The 19,162-nt window shown below is 37.4% G+C and overlaps 1 protein-coding gene across 8 annotated transcripts in view; it reads right to left on the bottom strand.

Annotated features, from left to right (window-relative positions):
* The window catches only part of sema4ab (sema domain, immunoglobulin domain (Ig), transmembrane domain (TM) and short cytoplasmic domain, (semaphorin) 4Ab), a 110,508-nt gene that overhangs the window by 76,573 nt on the left and 14,773 nt on the right, over positions 1-19,162 (bottom strand). For 7 of the 8 annotated variants that reach the window (XM_065293785.2, XM_065293798.1, XM_065293776.1 and 4 more), the window contains one exon: positions 8,474-8,701. The exons of the other annotated variant lie outside the window; for it this stretch is intronic. In XM_065293785.2, the coding sequence (XP_065149857.1) occupies positions 8,474-8,570 (97 nt within the window). In that variant the 5' untranslated portion in view covers positions 8,571-8,701. The remainder of the gene's footprint in view (positions 1-8,473; positions 8,702-19,162) is intronic. 8 annotated transcript variants of the gene reach the window in all.

Here is a 19,162-nt window from a genome sequence, read left to right as displayed (position 1 = left end):
GGGCAGTGAAATATTGCAACCCCAGGAGAAAATAACCTTTAGAGACCAGAGAGACCATTAAACATTACATGCTTTCCTTGCGTGAGAAAACTTGTGGGCTTTTTTTGCAACAACTGGTGACGTTTTCAGAATGTACTGTTTGCTCTGTTGGTAACGAACTTGAAAACCCTCAATGGCCATTCATGCATACACTACCTTAGTGGGGAAGTCAATGTCTTACATCAAACTTCCCACAAACACACTAAGAAATCATGACTGTGATACAGAGGAACTTTGCTTGACTGCTTGTCTGTATATCAGATTCTGTTCTGCTTCTTTATTCATCATTGGTGATATGAAATTTGTTTAAATGTTAACAGCGTGCCAGGATTAAGTATTAACTCAATACTTAACCTTCAAAAGCAAAAAAACTAAACAACATTGTCCTTCAGTGACACCCTGCAGCTATTTTAAAACTAGATTTGCATGTTAGATTTGTTTTAAACTTAATGACTGAATGAGAATCAACACACAACACATACATTTTTTTTTATGTTAAAGACTTTTAAGAAAATTCAGTATGTAATGTTACATCTGCTATCTGTTGAATGCTAAACAATGCAAATCAACAAATAAACTTTTAATTTTCAGTTTTAATTTAGTCAAACAAACATAAGTCTATATCTTTTATATGGCAGCTATCTTCATACCGAAGTTCAATTTCTAATAGATATATCTATAACTGGCTTTGCAAGGAATTAGGGACTCCTCCCAAAATCTGCAAAACTGGCATATCTGCATGTCTATTAACATGTTCTTTATTCATTTGGATAAGAGTGATTTCTCATTGCAGCTAAATGAGAGAAGTTGTCTATGCCAACTCAGCCTTATCTAGTGTGGGTTTGCAAGGCCTCTTATAAATGTGGTTCAGTAAACAAGTGTCCTTATTCATTAAAAAGCCACAATAAAGAAGGAAGACAACAGTTTTCACCAACATCAGCAAATAAATTTGCTAACTTGTTTCCACAAGGTAATTTTGTTTCTTCCTTGTCTATGGCACTAATTTATCACCCTAAACCAGCAAAATAAAGAAAACAACACTAATATCTTAACTTAAAAACACTAATATAACTTTTATATTACAATGTCTGTTACAGGGTCATGCTATTTAACTTTAATAACAAAGACTAAAGCATTATGTGTATCAATAATTCGCATTTTAAAAATAAAAAAATACAACACAACTCATGTGTCAGCAAGTGTGTCAGTGAAGACAATAAGGGAAACAATGCAAGTCGGTATGAATCCACTGCACCCTCATAACGCAATTATAATGAGATTTAGGAATTTCATCTAAACATTATAATTTGATCAAAATAATGTGATTAAGCTCATAATCGCACCAAGTTTAATCGTATTTAAACATCTGCCACACACTTTGATTTAATCTATACCGCACTAACTGAAGTGTGTGTTTGTTTTCAAGCATTTGGTGCAAATTCAAAGTAAACTTGACATTAGGAAGCTTCCCTAAACTCTATCAATGGTACACACTGTCAACAGTCTTGGCTTCATTCAGAACGGGACAGTAACATATAAAACCGCTACAGGCATTGTCATTAGGGTTGGGAACCGAGAACCGGTTCTTATTCAGAACCGGTTCTGTTTTTTAAAAGGAACCTGAACCGCACGTAATTTTTAAGTTTCGGTTCTAAAAGCGGTTCTGATGCGATGCACGTGCAAAGTGCTGGGAGGAACCAATCACTTTAAATAGCCTTACCTCATGAATATTAATTACGTTGAGCCACTGTTTATAGTCAGTCATGCAACCAAATTAACGCTGCTTACCACAGAAAACACTCACGCTGCTGAGGTAATCTTTGTATACTTCGCGTTAAACATGTCAAAAAGTCAAAAGTGTAGATTCTAGAGCTGTTGACGGTACAGTGCGACCCGTGTTGGCGTGCATTTCACAAACTATGAAAAAGTTTGTTCTATTTCAGTGATGACCCGCTGGCTTGGGGGCGGAACAATGAGGTAAGATATTCTCTCTTGGATGCGAAAAAGTATCAATCTGCACTACCAGTATAGCAACATGCGTTTTCAGCATTGTGCAGACATTATAACCCCAAAAGGGTTCCTCACTTGAACGTGTGTTGTTTCACGGATGAAAGTGATAAACACGCACATCGGCGCAGATCCCTTGGTTGCTCCGGGGCTCGAGCACCCACTGAAATAGCCATGCACATCATGCTCAATTGTGTCACATTTCACGTCTAAAACCATGCGGAAAATGTGATCACGCCGCTTTCCTACAAAGCGTGTGGACGCTCCAAAGCGTCTGTCGTTTATATTTCAAAATATATGTATGCATTATATATGCATCAATGCACGCATGCACATACAAAAATTATTACTTGTTCAGCAGCCTTTTCAGGATATATGACAAAACTGCTCCAGCAAACATAAATCTCAAATCATATGTTTGAGAACTACTGCTGCTAATATGTTCACTTCACCAGGTAGGATCTTACGAGGACGATATATCGGGCGGTATTTGGATATTTTTTATTATCGGCATTGGCCGATAAATCTTTTCAATTGGCCAGTACATTTCTCTATTACTTTAATTTGATGTTTGTAATAAAAAAGACACTCAATGTAAAGCCAAAGTCTAACAGACAGTCACATACAACACACTAGTTCAACACACTTATTCAAAAAGTACAGCGAGATGTCAGATCAACATTAATTAAGTCTTCAAAAGGCTATATTTATATTATAAATGTTAGCATTAACATTTCACCAATTTTACGTTTGTCTCTTATTTACTGCAAAACATTTGTGTTATAGCGGCCTCATATCGGCCATACAGCTGTCTTAATATCAGTATCGGCCATAAAAAAAAACATCGGTGCACCTCTAGTCCTTACTCTGATTATTGGAAGTGATCACATTATTATTGTCATTGACAACTTTGGCAAAAGTCAGAGAATGAAAGAGGCCACATGGGAGAAATGAAACCATCTAGACGTTTCTAATAGGAAGCTGGGATATCAAAACACCCACTTAAGGACTTTTTGTTCCTCTTAAGAGCACCGCTGAACTTCAAAGACAAAACTGAAAACTCATAAAATGCCATTCATTCAATAAATATCATTTTTGTTATGATCTTTAGTTTATGTGTAGGGGTGTGCGATATTGACAAAAAATTTATATCTGGATAATACCCATGATTTAACAGATAATATTTTGGATCCTTCGAAAATGTGTTTGTGAAAGTCTTATATTGTTTTAGCTCCCTCCTATAGCATTATAATATTTTAAAGGTTAATTTTAGTGTTATTAACAAAAATAAGGGGGTCTTCATGATTTAAAACGGAAGCATTCAAGTACCAAACAGTAACGTACTTGAAGCAAAAATAACATTGGCAGTAAGTCAGAAAATGCAAACTTCCTTTAAACACAGAAGTGATGCACAGCTACATATTGGCTTTTTGCTTTAATGTAGTGATTTCCTCTTTAGGCATTCACACTGTTATGTTTATAATAGTTCATTGTTCACAGTTCATATAGTTAATCTTATAGTCCATTTGAAATTACGCTTTTGAACTGGCTGTAGTAGTCATCAGAAAAACACTAAAAAACTTCTCAAGTAACTTCCCTTTACCTGTCAATGTTCTCTGTGCATGTGTGTGTGGTGCGTGTTCCTTCACACGCGTACCCCGCTCATGACAGACATAATAAAAAGCGGAGCAGGCCCATGCACGAGCACGTCCTCTGCTCGCGACATAGAAATTGCAAAGAGCGTGATCGGCTAAAGTATTAAAGGGGACATATCATGAAATTCAAAATTTTTCAATCTTAAAGTGCTATAACTTGTTCCCCCAGTGCTTTCATCAACCTAGAAAATGAACAACCCAATAACTTAGTTTTGGTAAACCATTCTCTGCAAGCATGTTAAAAAATAGGTCATTGAAATTTGGTTCCCCTTGTGATGTCAGAAGAGGATAATACTGCCCCTTAATCTGCACTATCCAACCACAGCACTGCCATTCAGTGCAGAGATCAGCTCATTTGCATTTTAAAAACACACCCAAAATGGCACATTTTTGCTCACACCTACAAAGTAGCAATTTTAACATGCTATAATAAATTATCTAAGAGGTATTTTGAGCAAGAACTTCACATACGTACTCAGGGGACACCAAAGATTTTTTTTTATCTTAAAAAAGTCTTTTAAAATTACCAATTCATTTTTAAAGGGGGCATTTTACATGCAAATTGGGAATTATTGTTATATTCATAAATGTTTGTTCAGTTCAGTAGTATTGTAGTACTTGTGTCAAAAACAGAAGTATAACAGTAAATAAATATCGGTTCAGCATATTGGTTTTCGGGCACATAAGCATCCAAATATTTGGTATCGGTTAATATATCTGTATCATTCGATCACTAATAAATGGAATACTCTAATGATTCACTACGGTTTACATTAAGAATTAAAAGAGATGTGATAATAATATTCAAGTTAAAAAATATAACCAGTCTCCCCCAGCACGCAATGAAGAGCATGGATTTAGCAATGCCAAGATCATAGATTCCCACGTAATGCCTGAACTTGATAAATGCACTCAAAGCAGTCGCTTTGGGTAAAAGCGTCTGCCAAATACATAAATGTAAATGTGATGTAAATTCACACAACGATAACAGCTGCGTTTCTTATCTGCTGGCAGCATCAAATACAGTATACACACACATTTAGTAAAAGACCCTTAAGCAAATTGTGTTACAAAACCCAGATTGCATATACTGTATCTAGAGAGTAAAATTAAAGGGATAGTTCGGCCAAAAATGATATTAAACCCATGATTTACTCACCCCCAAGCTGTCCGAGTTGCATATGTCCATCGTTTTTCAGACAAACACATTTTCGGATATTTTATAAAATGTTTTAGATCTTTCAGTTGATTAAATGTAATGTTACGGGGTCCACCCATAGTCCACGACCTTCAAGTCCAAAAAAAGTGCGTCCATCCTTCACAAATTAAATCCAAACGGCTCCAGGATGATAAAAAAAGGTCTTCTGAGGGTAATCCGAGTGGTGTTGTTGTAGAAACATCCATATTTAAAACTTTATTAACGGAAATAACTACCTTCCGGTAGCACCGCCATCTTAGTCGCGTCCGCATTCAGGAAGAGAGCTTACACAGCCTACGGAGGCTACTCTGCTGCTGCTCTGTGCCCCCACCCTCCGAATTTGTCATACGTCACTAAGAAAAGTGCGTACACTACGCTAATACTCTCTCCTGAATACAGAGGAGTCTAAGATTGCGGCGCTACCGGAAGGTATTTACTTTCGTTAATAAAGTTTTAAATATGGATATTTCTACAACAACACCGCGCGGATTACCCTCAGAAGACCTTTGTTTATCATCCTGGAGCCGTTTGGATTTAATTTGTGAAGGATGGACGCACTTTTTTTGGACTTAATGGTCGTGGACTATGGGTGGACCCCGTAAAATTACATTTAATCAACTGAAAGATCTAAAACATTTGATAAAATATCCGAAAATGTGTTTGTCTGAAAAACGATGGACATATGCAACTCGGACAGCTTGGGGGTGAGTAAATCATGGGTTTAATATCATTTTTGGACGAACTATCCCTTTAAGACATGCTCTTGCAAAACAATTAAAGGTACTGTAAGCATCTCATAAAATAAAAGTACTCCGTCACTGCAGTGTAAAGCTGAAAATAATGCAGCAGTCAACCTACAACTGTGACATTTGCACCTGTGAATTTCTCAAAAGTAGGCCAAAGAATCATCAATAACACAATAATCATTATATTCCCACAACAATTTTCATGAACTTTTAAATGTGACACAAGCCACAAGTATCACCCTGTAAATCCTGGAGCTCATTACACTGAACTGAAAACTTTGTTATCTTTTATCTTTTTATTTTTTGTTGTATAGCTGTTAGTTAGCCTATTGAATGTCTGGGCTAAGAATGTATCTAATTAGGGTTTAGCTGGATCAACAGAAATTAAACAGTGCTTTTAAAAAATAGACGAGTCATTTAGGCAACAGGGCTGTAACGATTTGTAGTGCAAATGCGCATTTTCTCAATGAATGAATTTTAATGAATTATGGTGAAATGCCGCCACATCCAAAAGCCAGAGGGCGCTCTAGTGCAGAAACTCCCTTTGTGCCACAGAAGAAGTAGCATTACAAAGGCTATTCCAGGAAATGTCTAGAAGAATATTTATATTGCCGTTCTTCAGATTGTTTAAGATATTTTCATGATAATAAAGAATATTTTGAATGATTTTGTTTAACGAGTGGTGCTTTTTTACTGACCAAAAACGCCATAGTACATGCACAAGCTTGGCCTGCACATGAAACACAGAATTGCAGCCTTGCAATGCAGAATCGATTTTAGACAGGTCTTTTTAATGGGACACGAGATTTATTGCTACAGTCCTATTAGGCCACCTAGAGGCTGCACTGCATTATAAAAATGGTCATTTAAAAGACGGACAGTTATGCAACTGGTGCATTCGACATTTTTTTTGTAAATTAGCATTTTTAGAAGGCTCTTATGTTTAGGTTCAGTAATTTTACTTTAATGGCAATAGGGCTGTCTCTTTTGAGAAAAATCAAATTTAAACGGATATCGAATATCATGCAATGTATTTGAATATATTCTAATATCTACGTGTCCACCATGCGCCTAAAAAAAAACACTGTAATGATTCAATCATAAATTTATTAACAGTGACAGTCATAAACATAAGGAGCCCCTAAGGGGACATGGAGCAAAAAGTTTAGTTTCATGTGCTCACGCGAAACTTTCATGTGCTCACGCGAAACTTTCATGTGCTCACGCGAAACTTTCATGTGCTCACGCGAAACTTTCATGTGCTCACGCGAAACTTTCATGTGCTCACGCGAAAATTTCATGTGCTCACGCAAACCTTTCATGTGCTCACGCAAAACTTTCATGTGCTCACGCAAAACTTTCATGTGCTCACGCAAAACTTTCATGTGCTCACGCAAAACCTTCATGTGCAGAATTTTTTTTTACGTTTATTTTCGCGTGCTCAAGTGAAGCTATCGCCTGCTTGCGTGAAACTATCGCGTAACTTTAAAAAAACTAAACGTAACTTTAAAAAAAAAATTCTGCACATGAGGGTTTTGCGTGAGCACATGAAAGTTTCACGTGAGCACATGAAACTAAACTTCACGCGGATTTAATGCCCGTCATTGACAAGCACACATATCCCGTGCTTGGCTGAGTTAAGCAGATCTTAATTGACTCTGTCAACTACAGTATGTGATGCCCGACAGTCAGCACATGATCATTTCACATCCATTTACAAGACAAATGCTGTTGTTATGTTTAATAAAAAGATTATATTGCGTTGTAAAAATGATGAAATTATCTTCATACATGCTAATTTTATTATGAGAACCTATTAACACAAGCTTTTTATTCTGCTATAATATATAACACTATAAACAATAATATATGTAATTTTATATACAAATTATAATTCTATCTTGACATGCACATTAGGCTATCTGGTTCATGTTGGTCCAATTTAATTCAACGGACTCATTGGTTTGGTGTAATCATTTTCATTGTAAGCCTTTAAAAAGTAATTATTTAGATGCAATTTTGTAATAACTACAGTTTAAATTCTCTAATACATTTTTTAAAACATTTAAAATCATTCCGCAGAATTTTCCAAAAAATTCCCACAGAAAAAGCAAAATATATTTGCAGAAGTCGGAACCACGTTCTGCCCTCTCTTGCGCACAGTTGCCATCGGTCTCACTCTCAGTTTCCTTCCCATTACGAGGTGTTAGACTGCAAAAAAATGCGCTACACATGGCATTTTTAAAACCGGATGGTTTCTTTATAGTTTGATTACGGATATTTCACCTCATGTTTGAATGCATATTCAAATATCGAATAAAAAGTGACAGCCCTATAGCAATGAAAGGTTACTAGTTAGTACTTGAAATGCCTTTTTTTTCATAAATGTAACTTTAGTCATTTCATTGGTATTTAACAAATTGTCTGTCTTTCACTGCAAAACCCTCTAAGTACAAAAATATCCACTTCTGAAATGGCACCTTTTTAAGCCCCTTAATGACCATAGTTCTTTAAATGTCTTGAACGTTTAACACATTAGGTTACATGCTTGCAATTTTTACAATATAACCCTTTAGTTCTAAGATTCTTCCTACTTTAGCCCAATACTAAAAAGAGGTCCTTTAGAAAAAGTATTGTTTCTAAATGGTTAAATCTTTGCCATAATAGCACTACAGCTTTAAAATGAAAAAAAAAAAAAACAGAAATTATCAGCAATTTACAAATATTAGCAGATAGAAATTCAACATCAACATATATCGATAAACCTTGCACTGCTAATTGAATTTAAACTTGTTGCTTTAACTCCATTGAAAAAAGAAGAAACTTACCCAAAGGAAAAGAAAGGCGTGGGATGACATGTGCCCAACAGGTGCTGAAGATGGGCATAAGAGACAGACAGACACAGATAGATACTGTCTGAATCATCCTGTTGAACAACCTCTAAACCGCTAAATCCAGAGATTGGTCTATCGGTCGCTTTTCTGGTCCTGACCTGTCAACACTGTGTATCTCGCAGCGAAATCTCCGACTGCTGAAGGAGTCTGCTGTCATCTCATCTATACAGGAAACAACAAACGCATGTTAGCCAGGCGGCAGAATCTTAACTCATCACTTCCTGTGAAGTCAATCTCTTCCTCTTTTAACCCAAATAAGAAATGCACATGAAAGTGCCTTCATGCCATTATCTGTGAAAAAATAGATATATGGAAAGCAGTGACCGGAAGGCTAAAACATTTTGACTGTTGTTTTACAGTATTGTGTTTGACTGTCATGTATTCAGTTTCTCTAGACATATATGGAAGTAAAAATGTCTTTTTTTAAGACGCACATATATCAACCGTGTCAATAGCATGAACAGTACAATTAGAGTTTTAAAGATTAATGCCTATACAAAAAATGCTGGATTGATTTGACCCATTGTTGGGTAAAATATGGACAAACCAAACCATTACTTTAAATTAAAGGTGTGAACTCAAGTACTTGCAAAGCATAATGCATAATGTCATATTAAATAAAATGAAGATTTTAAGCCCGATTTGCCACCCCCCCCAGTGATCGAATGGGGACATTACCCAATTAGTGTTTTATCACATCAGCCGATTTTTTTGTCAAAAAAATAAATAAATAAAAATAACTCCTGATCACGTTGTTGGAGTCTCCCCGAGCCCAAATCGTAAATATTAAACAAGTTTGATATTAACAACTCTTGATCGGGCTGGCTCCAACATGACAGCTGCAGTAGCGAATGAGAGCGTGCAAGCTTCAACCGGATGTTGATTGCTTTTATAGATGAAACAAGACACCCACAAACAAGAAAAATTTGTATTGAGAAAGAATATTGACTAGTACAACTATGGCAACAGTACAAGTGCTTTTATAATGTCTCATGCTAGAAATACCACAATATTTGTTTTTCTCAAGTCACGTTTGATCTTGCGTTTCTGTGAGACCTGGCATCACTTTAAAAACGTTAGTCGTGTGTGATCTCGCGCTTATGTCCTTCATCTGTGGTCACCCATGGATTTAAAATCGTTTAAGATGTAAAATTCATCCAGTGTTCCAGGCATGACTAAATTTTATTTGAGTACAAGAAAGAAACTACTAGATTTTTTATGTACTTTGGTATTAATGGTAAAAAACAACTTAAATTTATGAAACAACTGGAACGTAGTGAAGTAAAAGCTTGCCAAAGAAAAACTTTTAATGAAGTACAGATACTTGATGTACTTAGATAAAGTAAAAATCCTTGAATACCTTACACCTCTGGTTTAAATGCACCTACACTATAATATATGTTGGGTCAAATATGGACAAACCCAGAGTTGGGTTCATTTCAACGCAAATGCTGAGTAATTTAATCCAACTACTGGGTTGTTTTAACTTATTGTTGGCTAACAACAACCCAGCATAGGGGTTTTATAGCCCAAAAGTTGAGTTTGTCCATTTTTCACCCAATTTTGGGTTGCAACCGCATGACATTTTGGGTTGAAACAACTCAGCATGGATGAATTACAACCCACTGGTTCCATTTGCCCATATTTTACCAAGCCATGGGTTGAAAAACACCCAGCATTTTTTGTAGCTATGCTAAGAGGTTTAAAACACAAAGTTTTAACTGTAGCATAGTTATACTTTAGAAACGCCACAATTAAATAAAATATTCAATATTTTAAAGGAATCTTTGACACCTAATGTGGACAGAAATCTTTCCTATAATTGAAAAGTGTACAATGCAAACACCTGTACAAATGAATAAAACCTTATTTAGTATAAAACCTTATTCTTGCATAATACAACGTGACTGCAGCATTGCTAAACCAGTGATCTTCCCTGCCGTCATTATATTAACCTAAATTAATCATTCATAATTTACAGTACTGTATGTGGTTGGATTACCACACATTTGTCACCAGTCCTTCATTCTTTGCTATTCTGCCAGTGGCTTTAACCAGAAGAGTCATACTGTATAAAAATCACACAATACAGCATTAGCACTTCGAAATGAAGCATAAAGGTCAGGTGGTGTCAGCACTTCCTTTTAGTCAAATCTGCCCAAGATGGAAATGTGAAAACTGGGTTCTACTCTATTCCCCTTATAAATAACTGAGAGCAGTTAAACAAGTGTGAACCAGAAAAAAACTTTTAACCACGGAGCTGTTAACTGGAGCCCAAAGAGACAACATTATTTGTTTTTGTACGTTCAAGCTATCTCTGGCAATGCTGTTGACCTAGAAATAAGAACGTTAAACAACCAATTTATTTTATTTAGAAATATGCAAATAAATAAACATTGAACGAGTCTTAGGCTTTACATTTGTATCCATGAAACTTGAACACCCAGAACAATGTGAAACACAACAAGATGATTAAGATGCTCCCAAAGTAAAGATTACCTCTAGGTTTACAATAAAGGGTTTGTTCAATATGAGACTTTCCAGTGAGATGTATGTTTGAAACTAAAAATAGGGCTGAAAGTTCCAGTGTTGATACATTGCATATGACAGTCAGTCACCAGACAGAGCAATGTAAGAGCAGATTCGTCATATCTTCATGTATATCACATGACAGAGGACACTGGAGTCTTGCAACAGTATCAGTCACATCTCTGACAATTCATGATGGTATATCTTGACACGTATAACTTACAGACAGTAATCATGAGGGTGAGAACAGGTCACAAAGGATTTACAAACCTCCTGTGATGTGTGAAATTCACAAGTGTTCACGTTTCATACTGCATCACAAGATTGTGACAAAACATACAGTATTCAAGAACCTGTCCTTTGTTTAACCTCTAGTTTACATCACAGCTTGGCAAATAACATGACTGTTGGTCAGAGACAGGTCATATTTACTGTATGTGTGAGTCATCAATAATTTAGTCAGATCTGCTAAAATCAAGCGTTCGTGCAGCCTGTTGTACCTAAGGCTGACAGGCCACTGGAACCATCACTTATACTGTAGATCAAAATCTATGGTGCAAAATCTCTCCTGTCCATTCCAAATCTCTTAACAGGTTTAACACACTAGTTGTTTCTTGAGCCAAGATCAGGACCAGGGTATTAATCAAATATCCATGCTACATTTAAATAAAGAAGAGTATCAATGTGTTATTTTAACTAATAAACAGAATAAGGTATTTCAAAAACTCCTACATTTACAACATCTACATTACAAGATATGTATGTATGCATGCATGCATGTATGTATGTATACACACACACACACACACACACACACATACATATATATATGTATTTTAGGGGTGTAGCGAGACACTAAGCTCATGGTTTGGTCTGTATCTCAATGCTGGATTCGCGGTTCGATACCCATCACAGTATTTTGATCAAATTTAAAAAATGAAACGGAAATTCAAATAACTGATTTTTTTTCATAATATTAACAATTTGAGTAACTTTTTTGTTATACATACAACTAAATAAAGAATTGTAACATTTTAAGGCTTAACTGAATGTTCTGTACGGCAGGTCTGTCACTGAAAAAAGTGTTTGAGACATGACTGGGTGAGTATATAATTTGTCTTACCTCCCTTAAACTCATCATCTCTGCTTCCCTTTCACTGCTTTGCACAAAACATTTCTGATGTTCACAGGAGCCAACAGTGATCGAGTCAAAATAAGATTATCATTATTATTTAGAAACTTACTTTAGTTTTGTTATGTTTTCATATGATAACTTAGAAGACCTGTTAGTCTGCCTTTAAAATGTCCACCCCCACTCCATTTATTATTTGAAATTAGATGAGACCTGTTAGCTGCATAAAGACACCTGTCCACCCCATACAATCAGTAAGAATCCAACTACTAACCTGGCCAAGACCAAAGACACCTGAGATAAAATTGTACACCTCCACAAGGCTGGAAAGGGCTATGGGGAAATTGCCAAGCAGCTTGGAGAAAAAAGGTCCACTGTTGGAGCAATCATTAGAAAATGGAAGAATCTTAACATGACTGTCAATCTCCCTCGGACTGGGGCTCCATGCAAGATCTCACCTCGTGGGGTCTCAATGATCGTAAGAAAGGTAAGAAATCGGCCCAGAACTACAAGGGAGGAGCTGGTCAATGACCTGAAAAGAGGAGTCATGGGAGAAAGTCATGTGGCCAGATGAGACCAAAATAGAACTTTTTGGTCATAATTCCACTAAACGTGTTTGGAGGAAGAAGAATGATGAGTACCATCCCAAGAACACCATCCCTACTGTTAAGCATGGGGGTGGTAGCATCATGATTTGGGGGTGTTTTTCTGCACATGGGACAGGGCGACTGCACTTTATTAAGGAGAGGATGACCGGGGCCATGTATTGCGAGATTTTGGGGAACAATCTCCTTCCCTCAGTAAGAGCATTGTAGATGGGTCGAGACTGGGTCTTCCAATATGACAATGACATTGAAACTCATTTTGTGCTGTCAAATATTTTTTTCTCTTTCTTTCTGCACTAAATGTCAGTGTCGTGGTTGGATAGCGCAGATTAAATGGGGGTATTATAATAATAAGATCCCTTTTTGACATCACAAGGGGAGCCAAATTTCCATGACCTATTTTTTCACATGCTTACAGAGAAAAACTGGGTTGTTACAGTTACTGGGTTGTTCTTCACACTTTCTAGGTTGATAGAAGCACTGGAAGAAACATGGAGAAAGTCAGATTTTCATTATATGCTTTATATGGAAGCACTCACTGTCTGTTGGTAAGAGAGTGAGGAGCACAAGCTCATACAGGTTTGCTCTCAACCAAATGGGGCATTGTGGACATGCTATAATAAATGATCTGTGGGGTATTTTGAGCTGAAACTTCAGAGACACATTCTGGGCACACCTTAGACATATATTACATCTTGTAAAAATTGGCATAATAGGTGCCCCTTAAAGCTACAATTAATAATTTTTGGTTAAAATAAACAAAATCCAGTTACTGAGCAAGAACATAAATCGGTGCTACCAACTGTCCCTGTCAACGCTTGGGAATACTTCACATTTTACAAACAAGACTGTAATCGTATAGTGCGCTGTAAAGCAACTCTAAATAGTATGCGTGCACGGCCAGATTTTTGCATAACTGTGGAATCAGATTTCACAGCAAATGTCAGTTGTTTATCAACAAACAAAGATAAGCAAGTAAAATAACTTAAAGGGAAAAATCAACTTACATTTTCATAATAATATAGATGAGGTCTACTTGTCAACATGATTTTATCGCAGTTATTATATTCACCACACAAGCCTGCTTAACCACTAATTTGCATTGAACATGTGAGAAAACCTGGTACCCTGTGTATAGTTAGATCTCATCTACTACCTGATAAATACACAAACGCCAGGTTAATGTGCGTGTCAGGGCTGCATACTTCTGTGAAAAGGTGACATTCTTAAGTGTATGAAGTCACGCAAGTCTGGAATCAACACAACAAACTCTGCATCACAACCTGCATGGACTCGGGGGCATTCTGTACGTGTCCTTGTCTTAAACACACAGCCTGCTTATTTATACTTATTGGGAGAAGAAGGATTTTTCATGGTTGGCCTAAAATAACCACAGACATTCCTGTTCTGCTAAGGTGTTTGTTGATATTTTGCATGTTTGCCCACATCTGAAATTCTGGATATAGGAGGAACTTGATTAGTCAAAGTGCACTGAATATTGGTGAAAAGTAACTGTAACTGTGGTTTGTATGTAGGGTTGGGTATCGAGAAATGGTTTCATTTTAGAACCGGTTTTAAAAAAAAAGATTCTCTTTTTATGACATGCACATTTCGATTCCGTTTACAGATTCCTGAATTTTTTAGTCATTCTCGTGCAGCAAACAGCATTACAGTTGTATCTATCTTCCAGGACCAGCGACAAACCTTCTATCATTATGCACATGCACAGTGACACTATGGGCCCTATTTTAACAATCTGAAACGCAAGTACGAAGCGCAAAGCGCAAGTGAGTTTGTGGGCGGATCTTGGGCGCTGTTGCTATTTTCCCGGCGTGAGAAATAACTCTTGCGCCGGGCGCAAATCAATAAGGGGTTGGTCTGAAGTAGGTTCATTATTCATAGGTGTGGTTTGGGCGTAACGTCAAATAAACCAATCAGAACGCTTTCCAACATTCCCTTTAAACGCAAGGGCGCAAGTTCCATGGCGGGTTGCTATTATTATGACGGATTTACCAGGCGCACGCCAGGAGCGGTTCACAGCCGAGGAGACCCCCGTTCTTGTAAGAGCAGTCAAAGACAGAGAAGTTGTTTTGTATGGGGATAGGAGAAACCCGCCCAAATCAGCGTAGGTTAAACAGGCGTGAGAGGAAATAGCCACATTTGTCTCATCAGCTGGCATCCCCATCGTTGCGCCAAGCGCTACAATGATGTCAGGATACGGGGGAATCCCAAGCTTGCCAGCATAAATCGGGCACGCCGTGTAACGGGAGGTGGATCTGCCTCTACACAGACGCCAGCAGAGGACATCGCTGCGTCCACCCTCACCGCTGAAAGGGTTTGGGGGCTTTGAAATTGGACCCAAGAAATGCAAGCAAGGTCCAACCCCAAAGTACACTTACAAATCAAGTTCATATACATTAAGGTTTCTTATGAAAACATTTTAATTATTATTTACATAAAATAAACGTAATACAGCCACACAATAAATAAAAACTATCACCACAATGCTCACCACTATGATTTCCCTTATCTCGTGTATTAATATTTTTTTGTGTAACAATTTATGATTTGCAAAAATAACTGTTGCATCTGTGTAGATTAGATAAGCAAAGTGTATGCGCGTTGCGCACGCTATACATTATGGTCAAGCATGCGCCCTTAAAATAGCATAATGAACAACGCACAACGCGCCACTGACTAGGCTTGTTGCGATAGTCGGTGAAACGGTGATTACCGGTGCCTCAGCCTCTCACCGGTTAGATCACTTGTCTTTCACCGTCGTTTTGATATTTTCTTGTAATTAAATAATTTAGTTTCGTTAGAGAGAGCAAACACTTACAACTGAATGTGTCTGCTCCCTGAATTCAGCCAAGCTGAACGCGCATCACGTCACAGAGCAGCAGGTGTCAGATTTCATTTCTTTCAGTCAGAGTTTGCTAGGCTCGCGTCATCACAGAGCAGCGGCTGCTGGTGTCAGATTTCCTTTATTCCTGTCAGACTGCGCCGAGCAGACGATGGCAGAAGCCGCGTGCTTACTCGTTTTTGTTATAAGATACATATATGATGTTTAATATAGGCGAGATCGTTTTGTTGTTGTGTTTTTCTTTAATAATAATAATAAACCCATCATTCAAGCAGCGCTTTATGGAGGAATAGCCGGTTGCTCTGCTTGGGACTGGCGGGTTTCTGTCAGAAGTACCTGCGCACATTGACTCAAGCACTTAAACCAGCTGTTGCACTCGCATTTGCACGCAAATTCATACGCGATTTAAGGCAGCGTACGCAAGCGCTGGATTTAAACAACAGTTGCATCTAATTCAAAAGTGAAAGTAAAATGCGAACTTCTGTGCATTTATAAGCCCCTCCCACCCGGTGAAACCGGTAAAACCGGGTTTGTCACGCGCTGATTAACTGGTGGGAAAATTCTGTCACCGCAACAACCCTACCACTGACTTTAAACTTTTTTTTTCTGGTCAGTGGCGCAATTGTTTTTTGAAACTGCAAAATAGCATCAGGGATGGTTTGCGCCGGAACACGCCTATTTTTTTGCGCTGAACCGCCTAGGGAGCGCAAGTTCATTCCCTAGTTTGCCGACGTGCGTCTGTGGAGGGAAAAACCCGCTGTGCGCCGGTGCAAAATACGAATGATACATGCGTCACTGACAAAGTCAATTGCGCTGGGTGCAAGATAGGGCCCTATGACTGTCAGCAGCAAACGTTCAAAAGTTTGATTAAACTTTAAAAAAGACTGTAATATTGCCAAATGCAATACATGTGGCAAGGATATTTCACATAAGGGAGAAAACACTTCTAATATGAAGAAACATTTGCTTCAACACGGAGTTAATCTGAAGGTATGTACCATGTTTAAATCTCCCAGCCGCGATTCCTCGTAGAGCACACAAGATACAGCTAATATAAGCAATAGCAGCATCTCACACTATGGTACAAAACACATTCAACTTTGAAATAAAGCCGCATACTTCTAGATAAACTGAAATCTCTTTTGTAAGATTGATCACTTTTGTTTACTTGTTTTTTTTTAATAGCGATCACGATAAAAAGCAGCTACAGGACAACATAGTTTATTTAAAATAATATTAATTTGTATAATTCATTCTGGCACTTTTTAAAATGTAACTTTTTAGAAAAATTGTCCCAATTAACAGTTAAGTATTTGCTTTTTAAAAAAAAGTTCGGTAAAGAAATTGTCACTTTATTGCGGGGCGGGTCATTTAAACCAAAATAAAAAACATGTATGTTGCGTCCAATTCCCCATAGCCTATTTTAAATATTTGGAAATTTATATTTTCATATTTTATTAGGTTCTTTGATAAGGTTAAATTACATAGGCCTATGTAGCAACGTAACTTCCGCAACGTGATATCCCCAAAACTTTGCTTTGGCCTCACGTCACGGAAGCACCAAGTAGCACCCACTGCCAGCCACAACAACAAAACAAACGGAGAAATAAAAGATGAAAGATGATCTGTGCAAGAAATTAAGGTGGGGAATTTGTTCTAAATGTGCATCATTATCCTATCTCTATATTAATATGACCATGCTGGTTTCTATGGTTCGCATATGTTGTTGCCAGTTTACAGGGCGATGTAATCTAATGGCTGTTTCTAAGCACTTTTAGGCTGAAATAAAAATTAAAATGGCGAGTATGTCTATTTTAATGGTCGCGGGTGGGGGGCAGGGCGGGTTCTAAAAATAGATAGAGTGGTGCTTTTCATAAAAGCTGGACCCGCGGGTTGGAAAAAATGCTGACCCGCCCATCGCTAGCTGTTATGCACTCACTGATGATACTCACACGGGAAAGAGTAAGAGCTCAATTTATGTTTTGATAAATGCTCTGAATTTGATCTCTATCAAAAGTCCTTCAAAAAAATTGAATTATCAGCTTTTTGCTAAAAATGTGGTGTTTTTAAAGAAACCTACCCATATTTGAGAGGTGATAAAAAGAGAACCAATCAAGGTAGGATTAAATGTTTTTTGTTTGTTTGTTTGTAAGCAGAGGGTCTGTTCTTTAATTTGATATATTGTATGTTTATATATTTAAAGAAGAACATTTTTTGGAAAGCCTTAAACTTTTGTGAAGATCATAAAAATGCTGCCGCTGGCTGGCAACTTAAAAAAAAATGCTGGCGGGGAAAGAGTTAAGGTCCAGTTTCTTCTATCGCATACATCAAGTTTAAAACATAAAGAACATAAACATAAAAAGTGTGTTTTAGAAGATAAACAATTGCCTATTAAACCAAAAGAGTTTCTCTTCTTGCTTTCTGTATGATAACCTGACTTTCTGAAAAAGAGATGTAGACTGTGCTAACTTTGTTTCGCATTTAGTATGATTAATAGCAGTGTTTCCCATACATTGATTTATTTGTGGTGGCCCACCACAGAATCAACACTGGCCCCCACAAATAGAATTTTCATGATTCCCATTTACATTTTTATTTCACTATTTAAAACAGCTTAATTCGGCTTAAAATATAATTTGACATATAATACAGATCAAAAACAGATACATATCAAAGAGTAGAAGTGAAACATATTTCAGGTGCCAACACGAGATCAAATGAAACACGACGTGATGACGTCACATATATGCTAATTAGTGGGTGGCGTCATCACCACCACAGTCTCTCAAAATCCTGTGGGAAACACTGAATAGCATAGGGTTGTGTAAAGCAATACTCTTAATTTGCTGACATTAATGCTCAAATAAACACACCTACAACTAGTGTTGCTTTCGTCAACGAAAAGTATGACGAAATATCCTCGTCAACGAACCTTTATCACGTGACGAAAACGAGACGAGACTCAACGTAAATGCTGGTTATGTGACGAAAACTATAATAAAATGTATAATACAATATTGTTGACGAATAAAAACGAGAGTAAAAGTGGTTTACTAAATAAAAACTATGCTAAAATGTGTCTTCATTTTCGTTGACCAAAACGAGACGAGACGAAATGTTATAACGTTATTTCGTCTAGCTATCTCCTGGCACCCCGCCACCTGACTGCAAATTATCATGTGTGTTCAATGGCGCTCTGCAAATCGATCCGCAAAAATACGTAAACGTACCGCGAGAGCGATTAGAAAGCATGCAGAGCAGTCTGTTCTCGCGATGCTTTGATATCATACGCAATCCTTTTGCGCAGTAACACGCGACACGTCACGTTTGATGGCCAGCTGCGCCCGCGAATACACCGCCGCATCAAGTCTTCAAATGGAATCGAAAAGTCCAAAATGAAACCCGTGCATCGTTTTCAGGTGAGTTCACAAGCCTGTTAATATGTATAGCGTTGACTGCTGGAACCCCCGCGAACTCATCTGTGTGATTTAAAT

This window comes from Paramisgurnus dabryanus, chromosome 19 (genome assembly GCF_030506205.2).
Source record: "Paramisgurnus dabryanus chromosome 19, PD_genome_1.1, whole genome shotgun sequence".
NCBI classification, from domain to species: domain Eukaryota; kingdom Metazoa; phylum Chordata; class Actinopteri; order Cypriniformes; family Cobitidae; genus Paramisgurnus; species Paramisgurnus dabryanus.
The sequence above is the reverse complement of the archived record's forward strand: the minus strand, read 5'-3'. Positions and strand labels throughout refer to the sequence as shown.